General features: G+C 37.1%; 1 protein-coding gene across 5 annotated transcripts in view; it reads right to left on the bottom strand.

The window, feature by feature from the left end:
* Positions 1–17589, bottom strand: part of HECTD1 (HECT domain E3 ubiquitin protein ligase 1) — an 87017-nt gene that overhangs the window by 54048 nt on the left and 15380 nt on the right. For all 5 annotated transcript variants that reach the window (XM_046652269.1, XM_046652272.1, XM_046652270.1 and 2 more), the window contains exons 3-8: positions 8409–8643; positions 4787–5014; positions 3452–3733; positions 3082–3352; positions 2237–2313; positions 2053–2151 (exon numbers count right to left, since the gene is read on the bottom strand). In XM_046652269.1, coding sequence (XP_046508225.1) covers positions 2053–2151; positions 2237–2313; positions 3082–3352; positions 3452–3733; positions 4787–5014; positions 8409–8643 — 1192 coding nt within the window. The remainder of the gene's footprint in view (positions 1–2052; positions 2152–2236; positions 2314–3081; positions 3353–3451; positions 3734–4786; positions 5015–8408; positions 8644–17589) is intronic.

The following is a 17589-nucleotide window of genomic DNA, read 5'->3' as shown; positions in this document are numbered from 1 at the left end:
TAAGAATGCCATAGGCTATTAGATATTAAGTAGCACTAAGAGAGAAAAAACAAGGCCAATTAAAATTTGCAACAATGCTGTCTTATTGGTTGGAATTTATTTTTTAACTCACTGAAAGAATTTTTTTAAACTGATTTTTTTTCATGTTACTTCAAACACAAATAAGAAAATATAAGTGAAACATAAGGTATTTCTGTAACTTCACATTCTGAGCACAATTTTTCATAATTAATTACTTTTTGATTCGAAGTCATCATATTTATGTTTCTATACACAACGCTGTCATATGTGCCACAAAGAACATTAGTGATATAGCATTTCTGAGACTACTCCTCTATCAGACAGGATTTTTCATTCATTCATTCCAAGTTACTAAAATCCATTTCACAATTATTGTTGCATCAACAGGTAATGAACTACACTATAATTTCTATCTGAGCAACAGTAATTATAAGACCTATTAAAGAGATGTTAAAATGTGTATGAGGAGGAATGTAGAGGTATACCTTAGAATCAATTAATAACAGAAAAATCTGTGAAGATTAAATAATAGGACATGTTAAATGCTTAAAGACACTGGCTGGCACAGAATAAGTACCCAGTGAGTACTACCTATTATATCATTATTAGTAATGGCAGCTACAGCTCATTGTGAGCTGATGTATAATCAATAAGTTAGGGTTAAGGGGTCGGCCCCATGGCCGAGTGGTTAAGTTCGCACACCCCGCTTCAGCGGCTCAGGGTTTCGCCGGTTTGGATCCTGGCGCAGACGTGGTACCGCTCATCAAGCTATGTTGAGGCAGCATCGCACATGCCACAACTAGAAGGACCCACAACTAAAAATATACAACTATGTACCAGGGGGCTTTGGGGAGAAAAATTAAAAATTTAAAAAAATTTTTCTAAATAAATCCAAAAAAAAAAAATAGGTTAGGATTAGGTACAATTCATTTGGCTCCTTCTCACCCACTCAGCCCCTCATAACTGCAAAATAGCATGGGTCAAAAGAAAATGTCTCAATAAAAATTTTTATCACCCTTAGAAGCATTATTCTCTGTAAAAACTAACCAACTCAAACTGACAGAATTCAAGTTTGAAGAGATCACCCTTCCCAGGTTAGAAAGCAAAGATGTTACCAAAAATTTTCTTACAATATAAAGATGACAATAATAGCAGCTACCATTTGAGAATCTATGATGCACTGACTTCTATCCTAAGTGCTTTTCATGTATTTTTTCTAATTATTACAATAATCATGCTAGGAATGTATATGCATTTTATTGATAAAACTGCAAGTCAAAGTTAAAATACGTGCCCAAGGCCACAGAGGCTTTCTTGTTAATAAGCTGAGACTTGAATCCAGGTGTGCTGACTTCTGGCAGACCGACACTGCACTATGCCAAGTTACTCCACAATATGAAGATTCTAGAGACCTGGATCATACATTTGGTTCAAACCTTATCATTTGACCTTTCTGGACCTCAATTTCTCCTAACTGTAAAAAGTACTCTCCAAAGTCCTTTGTTAATCTAAGAGTCAAAGATGCCAAGATTCTTCTGCAAATAGAATATTTTGGTTTATTGATAAATACAAATAGAAATATGTACAAAGTTATTCATTGCCAAGAGTAAGAAACCAGAAACAACCAACTGTTCAGCGATAGGAGCCTGGCTGAATAAACGTGCAGTGCACCCACACAGGATAAGTATACGGATGTAAAAAAGCTCTCCAAATACTAATAGGGAGAGGTCATCAATATACATTACTAAACGAAAAAAGCAAAGTATGGATCAGTGTACATAATGTTAAATTTTGTATAAGAAAAAGGAGGAAATAAGCATACATGTTTATTTTTGTTTGTATCTGCATTAAGAAACACTGAAAAGATAAATAAACCAAAAAAATCCAATAAAAAACACTTATACTGGGCAAGGGGAAATGGGGTAAATGGAGACAGAATGGAAGCATGACTTAGCAGAATAAAAGTTTTTATAAACTTTTGGAACCATGTAAATGTTAAATGTTAAATTAATTTAAAAACCTAGATTTTACCTTTGCTACTTGAGGTCTTCCAAAACATGCAGCATAATGTAATGATGATGACCTTTGACCTCTATTAACATCAGCACCTCTTTCACAAAGAAATTCTACCTGTAAAATGATGAAGAATCATAAAGTTGCCTTATTATTATTTCTATCTTTGATTTAAAACATTAGCTTTTATTCATTAACTTACCATTTCCTGAGTTCCAAAAGCTGAGGCCCAGTTTAACAGAGTCTGACCCACATCATCCATAAAATTTACTTCAAAGGCTGGAAGTTTGAAGGAAAACATGCTAAGTTTTTGAAAGCCAACAAAATAATACTGAACTTTTCTAAACTGGACACCATTTAAAGATTGTTATTAATAATCACTAAACACAGAGCCAATTTTAAACATTTAGGTCAACTATAAAGTAGTAAATAATCAGCAAATTCTGCGCAGAAAAAGTACTCTAAAATTTTTAAACCACTGAGGATTCACAAGGCTTTAAGCCTTAAAAATAAAGTACACATAAAATAAGAAAGAAAAAAACTAATACATAACACAACTTAACAGGATACTAGTTGCCTCACACCGTTAACTGCGGAAAAGAAACTAATCCACATCAAAAGAACACAAAAGACAAGACTGATGACCCAGAAACATCTTTCACCAATTTGTATTTGCTCATCACCTCATGAAGCAGTATACAAAAATTTACTATATATTACTATAATTTACTTGTGTCACTTTCCATTAATCTTGAGAAAACAACAGCCCTAAATTCAATCTGCAGTTCACCTTAAAACTGGCAAGATCTCCTTCTGACAGTAAAACAGGTAAATTTCATTTACCCATTCAATAAGCATTTACTCAGATCTTACCACGCACCAGGCTGATAATTATATACATGGGGAGAAGGGAGGATATGGAAGGGGTTGGCCATTCTGTTATCTGGCACAATTGCTAAAAATACTGTTCAAAATCTAGAAACTGGAAATTGCTTATACAATTCCTTATATCTCACAGTTTTTTCTATTTAAAAAACATTTTCTGACCTCCTGTGTCAATTGCATCTATAAGTGCGTCAGTATCTTTACTTCGAATACAGTCTATAAGTTGCCGATGTGAGCGCTCCCCAGAACTATCCAGTCTCCGGAGTCCTGGGATTCTGCCTGTAGATCCAGCACTAGACTTTGGCAAAGCCTTTCGTCCTTCAAATAATAGCACCAACAGAAGGTCGACCAAACGCATGGTATCAAGCACACATCTCTCATCACCCTGCAACGCACTTTCAATAGAATCTGGAAGCTCTGACCTCAGGAGATCCTAGAAAGAGAAAGGGAGAAAAAAAATTTAATACATTTGCATTATACAAAAACATTTTCTATGAAAGATTAAAAATCAAAGATTCAAAACCATTCTTACGTGAGTTACTACTGGAGAGCCTCTGCAAAGTGTTGAGAGCAGACTTACAATTGTCGACACCTGGTTACTCAATTTGGAATCTGCAGCTGTGGAAGGTGCTCCTGTGGTGCCGCGACCTGGTTTGCAAGCTGATGATGGCCCTGATACAGTACCGCCAGCAGCAGCCATTCGAGATAATAGCTCTTCAGTTAATCCATGCTTGGCTAATGGAGCTGGGTCAACACCACGACGGGTAAATCGGTCAGCTAGTGAGGCAAAACATCGCAGAGCTCCATCTGAAACCTAAGGATGTAAAGAACATGCACATGGATAAAACTCACCTAATAAGGGCTAGTACTGCTTATTTCAATACCGAGACTAAGAAAGGCAGAGGTAACAAATAGATAAAACATACAATCAGTCTAGATCTGCCCCTGGCTCCACATTCTGCTAACTGTACAACCTGAGGATGTTACCTAACTGCTCAAGGCCTCAGTTCCCTTATCTGTAAAATGGGGAAACTAACTAGTACCTATAACTCATTGTCTGAGGTTAAATGAGATGATATATGTAAAGAACCTAGATGGACAGTAACAGCTCTTTAAATATTAACTATTATTATGTACAACTTGGCCAAGATAATCTATAAATATCAATCGAAAATAATTAACATTTGAACAGTAAAAAGGCATTAAAAGTCAAGTTTTATTTTCTAAAGTATCTTATTCAAGAAAAGTTTACACATAAGATTTTAAATAGTGTTATTTTCTCTCAATGAGAACTATCTTTCTATTTATTTATATATATATCTTTACGGTGAGGAAGATTCACCCTGAGCTAACATCCATTGCCAATCCTCCTCTTTCTTTGCTTGAGGAAGAGCAGCCCTGAGCTAACATCTGAGCCAGTCTTCCTCTACTTTATACATGGTATGCCTCCACAGCATGATCAGCATGATCACACCTATCAGTGGAGCAGGTCTGCACCCAGGATCCAAACCCGCAAACCCAGGCCACAGAAGGAGAGGCACAGAACTTTAACCTCTTGGCCACAGGGCTGGCCCCAGAACTATCTTTTTAAGTCAACAAAATCATGCTGAGTCAATAAATTCCATGAATATAAGTGCAGCTTTAAAAATCACATATTCTAAAAAGTTTAAATTTTAAGAATAAACACATATCACTTTTATAATTTAAAATGTTTCATTGCCAAAATAAAAAAGATTACCACATAGAGATGTAAAATGAGAGAAAGATGGAATTACCTCTACTTCATCAAGAGAAAAATTTATAGTTATAAATAGGACACTATAAAATCACTTTTTGAAAACAAAGTTTATAACAGCAATTTATCTACCTGATGATCCTCATGTTTTAATAAGCTAGACAGAGATTCTACACAAATTTCTAAAGAAGAATCTTGAGGTTCCATTTTGCCACAGAGTCTTGATACCACAGCCATGGCAGAGTGTAAGGTATCTTTATGAACCAGGTGTCCACTGTCACGAATGAAGGTAAGCACACAATTCAAACCACCAGCCTCGAAGACTGCTCCTGACTCACGAGTGCATATCAATTCTAACACCTTTAACAAAAGAATACAGTTAGTCCAATTTTAATTTTCTAGAATCACAGATAACATAATGCACCCTCCAAATTATCTGTAACCACATTTTTAAAAATAAATTACAAGAGTAGAAATTATTTAATATTATATTTTACTTAGTCCAATATACCCAGGGCATCATCATTTTAACATATAATCAATCTTAAAAATTATTGGTATTTTTTACATTCTTTTATGTACTAAGTCTTCAAAATCTCATGTATACTTTATATTTACAACACATCCTAATTTGCAGTAGCCACACTGGCAGTGTTCAATAGTAATATATGGCTACCATACTGGACAGTGTAGGCTTACACGGTAAAACCTGCAGGACAAACTAAGGAACTAAAGTAATCTGACAAAAGTTTGTAAAGGTCCAAGATGTTTTTTTACAAAAAGAAAAAAAAAAACAATAAATGCTACCTATTATATTATTCAGTAACCCCATACTTACTCTATGAATATCAAAACATTAAAAATCAGCTTTATTTTCTCAATTATGTTGATGTTTAAGATATTCAGGTAGAACTAAAGAATTAACAGGGGTCCACAGATCTTACAGGCATACCAGAAACTTAGATTTTATTCTGTAAGCAAGAAATATGTTTTAAGCAGGGAAATCAGATGATCAGATTTCCAGTTAACAACTTTGGGAAATGGGGTATGGGAAGAGTGTAGAGGCAAATGCAAAAATTCAAGCATTAATATTCAAGAGAGGATGCGGGCTTAACTAAGGCAATTAACAGCAGGGACAAACAGGGGGCAATAAACTAGAAAAGGACTTGATCATTAATTATCTATGTAGAGTTAAAAAAGGGAAATAATGGATGCACATTCTATCTTGAGTGACTAAATGGAAGTGACGCCAATTTTCAAAAAAGGAGTTTATATGTAGTGAAGGATAATGAATTTGGACATCCAGTTGGACAAGTCCAACAGGCCTTTGAATATGGAGTCTAGAACTCAAGAGAGAGGTCAGGTCTAGAGATAAAGACGTGAGGGGCATATACATATTCACTGAACTACATCATTTTATATAAGGGACTGAAGTATTCACGGACATTGGTACGCGCGGGGGGTTCCTGGAACCGATCTCCTGAGGATACTGAGAGATGATCATACACATGAACAGTATTGACAGTGATAGACGAGACTGTCTAGGCAAACTTTATACAATTTTAAGAAGGTAAAAACAGAACCTTAGGAAACACTACCATGGAAGAATTAACTAAGTAAGAGTAACCTGCAAAGGAAACGGAGAAAGGGGGAATAGCGTTTAACAGTCAAGGAAGAGACTGAAAATACCAGTCAGTGAAGAAGTAATGGCATAAAATCCCAGGTCTGGAAGAAACATTAAGTGATGTGACCAAGAGAATAAGGGAGGAAAAGTTCTGAACAGGAAAATGGATACCTCTTCTGTTCCAGGAGACAGACAGAAATAAATGCACAGACAGAGAAGCAGAAAGTCAACATTAACAGCTACAACAGCACTCTCAAAGTGTGGGGAAGACATTTTCAGAGATCCTTTAAGTTAAAACTTCTTTCATAATACTATAACAGTAACTGTCTTTTTCACTCTCATTCTCTCAGGAACGTAGGGTGGAGTTTTCCAGAAGGTATATGAAGTGTTATAGAGCAACAGACTGAAAGCAGGAACAGATATGAGAATGCAGCTATCTTCTATTAAGCCAGACATTTTTTCTTCTAGTTTTTTTAAATTTTTATTTATTTTTTATTTTTTGAGGAAGATTAGCCCTGAGCTAACATTTGCTGCCAATCCTCTTTTTGCTGAGGAAGACTGGCCATGAGCTAACATCTGTGCCCATCTTCCTCTACCTTATATGTGGGATGCCTACCACAGCATGGCTTGTCAAGCGGCGCCATGTCCGCACCCGGGATCCAAACTGGTGAACCCCAGGCCGCCGAAGCAGAACATGCACACTTAACCGCTGTGCCACGGGGCCAGCCCCAAGCCAGATATTTTTAAAGAGACTTGAAAAAATGCCTAACAATGCTACTCTTCTCACTAATTTTCTATTTGTTCAAGAAATAGTTATTTTCATTAAAAATGTAATGTATGTTAACACATAATGAATTTGTTATTTTCAGACAAATTAATAAATATTGTAAATTTCTCAGTTTTAGTATCTAATATGGTAAATATAAATAGATATAAGCTACAAAAACAAAGGTGCTTTGGGGGGGTCCTCAGTAATTTAAGTCTTGTAAAGGGATCCTGAGACAAAAAGTTTAAAAACTGCTGACTTAGAGCAGTAAGAATCATAAAAAGAATGAAACAGGAATCATAAAAAGAGAATCATGTAAAATCTAAATGTGTTCACCAAGGAGTCCCAATAAACTACTGACCAGGTACTGATGCTTTCAGAGTCACATAAAATTTATAATTAGTCCCATGAGGAATAAAAACAGCTAACTCTAACGAGTGTACAGCAAAATAGTTAAATCCCTAAGCCCTAGAACCAGACTTCCTAGTCTTCAAATTCCTGGGTTTGTGGGGTTGTTTTTTGGGGGTTTTTTTTCTTAAGGAAGACTGGCCCTGCGCTAACATCTGTGCCAATCTTCCTCCATTTTGTACACGAGTCACTGCCATGGTATGGCTGCCACCGAGTGGTGTAGGTCTGTGCCCAGGAGCCAAAGCCAGGCCGCTGAAATGGAATGCGCTGAACTTAACCTCTAGGCCATGGGGCCAGCCCCTCAAATTCCTGATCTTTGAATCCTGGCTCTGCCACTAACTACTTGTATCACCCCAAGCAAGTTACTTAACCTTGGTGTGCTTCAATTTTTTTTTTTTGTAAAAGCTAGAGATTTATTGTTATTTTGTGATTAATAAATTGTCAAATTGGTTATGACACTATCCCGCACTGTATACCACCATTTGCGCTTGAATTTTTTTCACCTTTAAAATAGAGCTGATCATATTAGCAGCAACTACCTCATACAGAGTCGTCATGAAGATTAAATGAGTTAATACATGTAAAGTGTTTAGTATCATGCCGGGCACTGGTGATCACTGTTAGTTGAGATTGTTATTGTTACTATTTTCATACAAAATCATTTTGGATAAGAATAGGGATAACTCATCTCAAAGTGTTTGTGGCCACCAGGAACTGAAGAGCAGTGAGGCAGCACAGAAGAGCATTATCACTGAGCTGCAATTTTCCTTCAAAGGTAAGATTTCTTTTCCCAAGCCATATGGCTCTTCTTTGGTGCCACAAGGACTGTAACACCACTGTTCTCAACCATTCTCAATAAAGTAAGACTGACAATGGAAAGAATTTTATTTTTTAGCAAAATACACTTTTTATTCTTGAAGTCATCTTCAAAGGGCCAATAAATAATTAAGATTTACCTTTACACATTGTTCAGCTAAGTCTCTGCTAGTCCTGTTGTTAAGTTCGACCACAACCAAACGATTACAAAGTGCTTTTATAGCTCCATCTACCCCAACAATCCTTCGGGTGCATTCTGCAGATACATCCAGGTAGTATGTGATGGCACGGGCTGTCACCTCTAACACGTTGTCTGGAGCACTTTCATCAAGAAAAATTTTGCAGAGGGCTGGTAAGAAAGTGCGAGGAGGACATCTGCAGTGAAAGAAATCATGTAACATCTACGTTACTAAATTCTTAATATCAAAATATTAACAAAATAGATAAAAACTATAACATAATACATCATGCTCAATACTGTGTCTGCATGTATATTAGGTAATATTTCTCACACTGCTTTTGCTTCCATAACAATACTCACATGCTAATTTCATCACTGCTGAAAATATCAGGTTGTAAACCGTTTAAAGTAGCAGCATTAACTTGAAATCATGTTAAAAAAAATTGCTATACAATATTCAGCTCAAACAACAACTGCTCTGTAAAATCTTCCCAAATAGTTAAGTGGTACTTTCACCTAAAACCTTATAAAAACAGTGCCCACACTGTTTCATGTATCACTTTATTTCGTTATTTACATTAAGAGTTCCTGAAGGCCAGGCACATTGTTCAATTCATGTTTTATGGGAACAAGCACTGATTTGGGGTTTAACGGACCTGGGTAAAACATAGAAGAACAGCTGTGTAACCTTTCTGGTCCCGTTTCTTCATTTATAAAGCAAACATAATATCTAAACAATACCTACTTTATCCAAATGTTATGAAGATTACACGAAATTACACACATTACACACTTAGCTCAGTACCCTGGCATTATATTGAACGAATTAACTTCAGCTCCCCTTCCCTCCGCCTGCTATACAAACCTGCAGGAGACAGTTTTATCAAATCGGAATTTGTGAGGTATCAATAATATCCCTTATATTTTATCAACACTTAAAATATGAAAGACTGTAACTTACATTTAGTAGAAATCTCAGTTATAGATGACATCAAAGGCATTATTCTAACTTTTCTGCATAGACTAAACTTTAAATGGGCTACGGGTAACAAAAAAAGTAGTACTCAACATTTAGTGGAATTATTTTTCCACCAATTTTTAGTACGTACATATCTTCAGTGGCTTTTTAAAAATATCACTATGAACGCCAAAGTAACTCTACTCTTTAATATCTGCTTAGATGATCTTAACTTAAGGAGTCCAGCAGCAGGAATATTATCAAAGAAGATTTTAGATCTGTTGCATTCAGTAGTCGACCAGTCACTAATTAAACACAGCTGGGTTTTATTAGCCAGCAACACTGGGAAGCTACACCATGTAGTCACTTGTAATTTTTCTGAGGAGAAAATGCTTTGAGGCTGGGTTATAGGAGATAGCCCCCTAGTTCTCAGGTAAGGTCAGAAGACTGACTAGTATGTCAGAATCTTAAAGCATTTTTGCTGCTCTGCATCTGCATATATAGTAAACTGAACAGATGAGAAGAGATTGTAAAAGTGTTACTACTACTGAGGAAGAACACAACTTAAAAAAAGTGTTTTTTTCTTCAGAAAACAGCAGCTTTTGAACAAAGAATAAAATATTGAAGTTGACAGTCCTCACATCAAATGACAAGAATGGATAGATCTACCATACGCTTTATGCTAAAAACAAGAAAATTATTCATCTGCCTTTCTTATTTAGTTCAAAAACTACACATCAAAAACTAAATAAACAAAACAAGAAAAAAGTTTAGTATAACTTTCTATAGTTCATGGGGAAATGTAATATTTGCTAATCTGGAGAAAATTATGTTGCCCGCTATGTTCCCCAAAATGTAACGAATCTCCTGAACAAGTATGATTAAAGGGTCAGTTTAAAAACATAAAAACAGGAGCCAGGCCAGTGGCCTAGTGGTTAAGTTCAGTGTGCTCGGCTTCGGAGGCCCAGGTTCAGTTCCCAGGTGCAGACCTACAACACTTGGTGGCCATGCTGTGGTGGCAACGCACATACAAAATAGAGGAAGACTGGCAGAGATGTTAGCTCAGGGTGCATCTTCCTCAAATAAACAAACAAACAAATAAAAACAGAAAGTTCTAAACACAGGTTCTCTGATTTTAACTGTGATCAATTTTATTTTTTTCAAAGATTGGCACCTGAGCTAACGACTGTTCCCAATCTCCCCCCCACACCTCCCACTTTTCCTCCCCAAAGCCCCCTGGTATATAGTTGTATATTTTTAGTTGTGGGTCCTTCTAGTTGTGGCATGTGGGATGCCGCCTCAGCATGGCCTGACAAGCGGTACCATGTCCGCGCCCAGGATCCCAACCGGTGAAACCCTGGGCCGCCGAAGGTGGAGTAATGTGAACTTTAACCAGTCGGCCACGAGACCAGCCCCCTCAATTTTATTTCTAAGAGAGAAATAAAGATGGTCTGCACATAAGAGTTTATTTTATATCAGGTATAATGAAAATCTGATTCATAAAATTTTTAATAGTACAAAATATCTGTTGTACTTTTGTCTATTGGACAGGAAAAAAATTATTTTTCTAGTTCTTGAGTTACTTTTCCAACAATGAGAAGGTATTTAAGGCATATTCTCTTATAATCACTAATTTTTCAATTTAGAACCAAAGCAAATTACAAAATATCAACAATACAAATTGAGCAAAATGGTTGGGGAAAAAACATGCCAACATTAATTAACGAACTCTTAAAAATACAGAATCCTTGAAAAAAAACTATAGTTATATACCTGAAAGTCCATACTGAAACTAAAACAAACTACTAACAAGTGTTTCCTAACATACTCTGCTGGGTACCTGCTTTAATATAGCCATTGTAACGAAAACATTTTAGACCTTAAAACTGTCTCTTCAGTTGTTGGTTAGGGAATTTCTTGGTATCACTTCCAAAGAAACCCTATGTTAACAAATAATTCAACTTGGTCTTTGAATGCAACTTGAGCTTTATGATTATCAACAAGCAACTGACTACCTTCCATGAGCAAGACCCTCGAAAGTCCCTTGCCTTTTTCCCACGCCACAACCAGAACCACAACCTTCCCTGGGTCTGAATCTATGTCAATAGGGATTACCTAAGAAACACTATGTACATAATCAAGAAAACCGATCTCATTATAAATTTGTGATCACCAACTTCTTTTACAACCCTAACCTAAGCCAACTTCAAACGCCTGTTTGGATTACTGAAATAGCCACTTAGACATCCATGTAAGAGGTCTAGTACTAGTGTTGAGGAGGGTATCTCTAGAGGGAGGAGGGGGTCAGTCTGGCATAGGGTGCTGAGTATGAGCATGAAGAGGGCAACTGTGCAGGGGAATGCCCCAGTAATGGGCAACTGATACCTACAAGGTAAGTAATCAAATAAATAAATATATTAAAGATAATGGGAGCCAGGTTTTTCACTGCAGAATGGATTTGCAAATACAGAAAGAGTAAACTAGAATGAATCCTGCAGTGTTAGATTGGAACTTGAGGTCCAGCCATGCATTGCTTAAAGATGGGGACACATTCTGAGAAATGCCTTGTTAGGTGATTACATCGTTGGGTGAACATCACAGAGTGTACTGCAGGGGAACAAAATTTGCCACCCCAAAATGTGCCTCTTTAACATGAGGATTATTTTAGATAGATTTTTAAAAACCTGTCTCACAAAGAGAACAGTTCAGTGGTTACCAGGGAAAGGTGCTGGGGAGTGGGCACAAGGGATGAAGGGGAGCACTTAAGTGGTGACAGACGAGAAACAACATACACCTGAAACTTCACAGTGACATAAACTATAGGAACTCAATAAAAAGAAAAAGAAAACACCTGTCTCAGGAAGTGAGCTATCACCTTAGCATAACATCAACTAGGTGGTAGACAGGGAGGAACCTAGAAAAGTCTGTTTGTTGGGTTCCCCTCTGTGTTCATGTGCTTCTGTGGGGCTAAACACTTTTCCAAATGTTAGCTCCTTTTCACCTACCTGTGAGTTGCCTTCCTTCCCTTTGAAGTCTCTGACTCTCCCCATCCTCAACATCTTCTTTTGTCTTTAGCTGAGGAAAGTATTTAAGGTGAGGGTTTTGGCCATTTTGGCAAGTTACTTGGTTTTCCTGGGTTTCTCCCATGTATACACGTTATTAAACTTTTGTTCGTTTTCCTCCTGTTAATCTGTCTCATGTCAATTTAATTCTTAGAAGAAAATTTCTTCCTCCCCGGTAGTAGTTACACAAAGCTGGTTGGTATCGCCTACTACACACCTAGGCTATATGGCACTAATCTTATGGGACCACAGCTGTATATGCAGTCAATTGTTGACTACAACATCATTATGTGACCCATGACTGTATTGGTATAAATTCACGGATTTGAATGGATAGAGAAAAGCAGAAAAATAAAGATGCTGATGTGTTTTGATCCCTTTGCCTAAAATGCTTTTCCCCCAACTCTTCCCATAGCTGGCTCTCCGTCATCCTTCCTGTCTCAACCTAAATGTCATCTCCTCAGCTTTTAGACTTACCTTTCCTAACTACCCAAAACAAGACTCCTATTTTTTGTCGTAATTTACTTTACAATTTATAATTTATTTTTTGTTATCCATTGTAACTCTCCCTAAAAGCCTATAAGCTCCTCAAGGGTAGGAATTTATTTCATACAGCACCCAGCAGGGTTCTCTCAACATAGGAGACACTCAAGTTTTATTTGCTGAATTAATCATACTAAGAAAAAATGAGAAATTTTTTGCTTATGGAAAGAGAAGCCAAACAAAAAGAATTCCATTAGCTCCCTTACTGACCTACTTCTCCACCCCACATGCCCAACCCCTCACAAATATGCCCCCACCCCTCCACACACATGCCTTCGCCCTGGCCCAACAGGTCACCCACCTCCTACCCCCACCTCACACCTTCCCACAACACAAAAAACTGACTCCACTTCCATCTTCTTCTCTCATTTCCCATAGCAAAGCAAAATGCCAAATCTAGACTCTAGCCCAAACTGCTCTCCTAAATCCCAGCTACAGACCTGACTGCCTCCTCTCCTCAGCTCTCTACCTGGAGATGTTTCAGGAACCATCAAACACAACTTGCGCAAAACTAAATGAACTTTCCCTACCAAAAACCAAACTACTTATTCTCTAACCTACCATCCATCCAGTCCCTCAAGTAAAAATCATAAAATTCTTCCAAACTCTTATTCCTAAAGTAAAAAATCCAATACTTAATCTTCACGTTTCTACCTCCTAAATCTGTTTAGTCTCTGTCCCTTGCCCTGAATTCCAACCCTCATTATATCTTATCTGGATAACTACAATAGCTTCCTAACTCGTCTCTCTCACGAGACGCTCTAGTCCCTTCACCACTCCATCACCAAAGTTATTTTTCTAACACACAAATCTGATACTGTCACATCCTTCTTAATCCCTCAAGAGCTCCCTACTACCTTGAAGATAAAACCCAAATTCATCAGGATTACAGATCTGATCTGTGATCAGCCTCATCCAATGCCCCTCTCCACCCCTTCACACATGAACACTCAACTCACTCCTGCTTCACCACACATAATTCCCACCCTACTCAGAAGTTTCCGGATCCTCATGCCCTTACACATGTCCCCTTCGCAAGAAACACTTCTTACCACCTTCTCCTCTTTTTCACTGGTATTCCTTTTTCAAGGCAACTTTTAAAATTAAATTTAAAAACTTTTAAGAAGACTCAGGTCAGAAAGCACCTCCCCTAGGAAGCCTGCCTTAGATCAATCTCACTACTCATTCTCAGTTACATTCCACTTGAGTGGTTTCAGAGCATTCAGCGAAACCTATCTACCAAAAGTATCCGTCAAACTATATTTTCCCATTTACCATCTCATCCATGAAAACATGAGCTACTTGAGAGTAGGGTCTATACCTTATCTATCTCTCGTTTTCCTACAACCAAGCCCAGTACTCACTACCTAGCAGACACTCAAATATTTGATAAATGAATATATGAAAATAATCCTTGTCTGAAGAAATTGAGTTTAATAGGGAGAAAGATAATGTGATGCAGCAAAAATAAATATAATGAGTGCTATAATAAAAACCTAAAAGAGGTAGGTTCATAAAAAGTTCTGAGAAGGAAAGCTCAACTCAGGGGACTTAAGGGAAAGGAAGACCTCACAAAAAAGGAAGAAGTCTGATTTAAGTCAAGGTATTCTCTGCCTTGAAGAGTTATTGCAAGGATTTGAGATAAGGTATATAAAATACGTAGTACAGTGCTCAGCACATAAAAGATGCTCAATAAACCATATAGTAGAAGTTGGCCAAGCAGACAAGCTCTTGTAGTCTAAGTAAAGAGAATAAACTGTGCAAAGGATGGAAGCTTGAAGAATCAAATGACAAGGCATATTTTCCAACAACATCTACAGTATTAGTTCCCATCCCACATATCCATATATTCTTTTTTATAACGTGACTTTGATACTCTTTCCTTTAAGAGGGCCTATGTTCCAACCCCTTGAATCTGGGCAGGTTTATGAATACAGTGAAAGTGACCTCTTTGCAACTCCTAAAGCTAAGCCAATAAAAGCTTCTCCCGGATTCTCTTGCAACTCTTGCTCTTGGAACACAACCACTATGCTGTGATGAAGCTCTAGCCACATTGCAAGGCCAGTAGGTATTCCAACTAACAAACCCAAGAGAGATGCCAACTAAAAGCCAGTATTCAAGGGGATGTGACAGAACAAGTCATCAGATGATTCCAGCGCCTCATCATCAAGCTTCTGTTATTTACAAGTAGGCTCATACTACAAATACTATCCTATAATTTGCTCACTTCCTTAATGGATATGTTGTTACCACCTTTCCACATTATATAAACAGGATCTAGCTCAATCTTTCTAAGGTCTACAAAACATCCAATATAATAAATAGCCATACATTATTAGCCATTTAGGTGGCTTCCAGTTTTTTACTATTTTGAAACAGTGCTGCAGTGAACAATCTTGGAAGTATATCTTTGCACACCTGTACCAGTATTTAGGAATGAAAGATTCTCAGAAGTGTTTGTGTGTGTACATTTTTGATTTGACAGATATTATCAAACTGACTTCTAGTATTTTTTAACTTTATTTCATAAAGTTTGGCTAGCTGTGACAGAATTACCAAACTTTAAAAATTAAACACAGAATATTCAAACCTCTACCAAGAAAATAAAAAATAATCTAACATTATATATATACACATACACTTCAGGATATAAAAGTCTCTAATCAGAACAGCAAAAGTCATTAATAAAACCCAAAATAAATTCAATCATTGAGATTTTATTTCTGCATTTCTAAGAGACTATTTCTGTATGAACACATACATGAGGCAGATATGAAACATAAAACTACCACACTGGGCATACATTGACATCATTTTTAAATTTCCATTCCGATCTCTCTTAAAAGATAAAAATCAAAATTTACTAACCTACCCATTCATTCCTCCACGGAATGAAAACTTGTCACATTATCTTCAATTAGATTTTCCAACACAACTCTAAAGTTCAAAACAATAAAAAACCACAAGGTCCTCTACCAAAAGCAGTACCATTCTGAAATTAGTTATGAGAGAAGACTAATATAAAAAACATACACTGTCAGACTTCTAAAAATAATTAAATATTATTATTTCAAACAGACACAAAACTTTGACTTCCTCTCATATGTAATTTTGAAGTCAGCAGTTCAAAAAAATGTTATCAGGCAAAAATACATATATAAAGATGCTCACTGGGACATAACTTATACATCTAATAACAAGGGCATGATTAAGTATATGACACATCCATATGACAGATTATGCGGGTTTTTGTAAGCTGCTTACTAAGAACTTGTTATGACACAAATATTGTTTGACAGAAATACCAGGTAAAAGAAAAGGAAAAAAATCGTATCTACCATGCTGTTTATCATGTAAAAATATGCAGAGAAGAAACTAGAACAAAAAATCAAAATGGCTTATTTCCAGATGGTATAATCCTAGACAATTTTCATTCTCTAAATTTTTCTGATTTTTTCAAATTTCTGAAACAAATGTATTTCATAACTAGTCAACTGGAATAAGCTTATTACAGCCTATTTCTCCCAATGATTACAACAAAAACCTTGGACAAAACACAAAAAAGCAACTATACGCAGACTCTTGAAAGTGGACAAAGCACGTGGATTAGGAAAGGAAGTCAAAACTTAAATAATGACCCATGATGGAAGTAGTTTCAAGGGCTTTTTCCTTTTCCAGGTTTAACCCATAGATAGGTTAAGTCCCAGAACTATGGAGCAGAAGCACACAAGAAAAGCTCTGAGGGGACATAGAAAAGGGGCCTCTGTGAGCCAGAGGGTATGAGGAGAAATTCCTGGGTTTCTTTCCTCCCAGCCTGGCCCCAAGGCCAGCCCCAGGTGTAAGTCCCAGACTACACCCTGAGTAACACACGCACAGTGCAATGGAGGTGGACGAGCATCTAAGGCCCAGGGAGAACTGGGGACTAAGAAAAGGAGGCCCTGTGATCAGAAGAGCATGAGAGGAATCCTGTTATTTTCTTCTCTCTTTTCTCTCACTACTTTCACCTCAAGGGCAGTTCCAGTCCCAGAAAGTGTATGACAGCACAAGGGGGAAGATGGGTAGAGGGTGAGAGGAAGTGTGTCTAAAACTTCAAGACAGCTCCAGCTTCCTAGCTAGAACACTAGTAAAAAGGGCTCCTGGAAGCCAAAAGACATGGAGGAAACCTCTGAGAGGAAAGAGCTAGAAAAAAAAATCCCTGACACAAGTCCCAGGCTCACCTACAAACTGCACATGTGGAGGATGGAACTAAAGAACAGCAAAGACTGACAACTGAACTATGACATAATTCATCACCAAGTCCCAGACTAAACTGAGTGACACAGCATAGACCCAAAGAAGAAAGGCTTTGAAACTACTGACGCGTGGGTGGAACCACCACCCACAGAGGGCAAGACAGAACTGCCGTTTAAATCTAACCAGGTGGACTGCATGCCAAAACAAAACAACAGAATCAACATTCTCCGGAAGATTTTTATAAAACCAAGAGTCTCACAATGTAATATTCTAAACGTTTAGGTTAGAAATCCAAAATAACTTGAAATACAAAGAGTTAGTACAATCCGATCTATCCAACTCAA

This window comes from Equus quagga, chromosome 2, assembly GCF_021613505.1.
Source record: "Equus quagga isolate Etosha38 chromosome 2, UCLA_HA_Equagga_1.0, whole genome shotgun sequence".
In the NCBI taxonomy this organism is placed as follows: Eukaryota; Metazoa; Chordata; class Mammalia; order Perissodactyla; family Equidae; genus Equus; species Equus quagga.
This window is presented reverse-complemented; position numbering and strand designations above follow the sequence as displayed.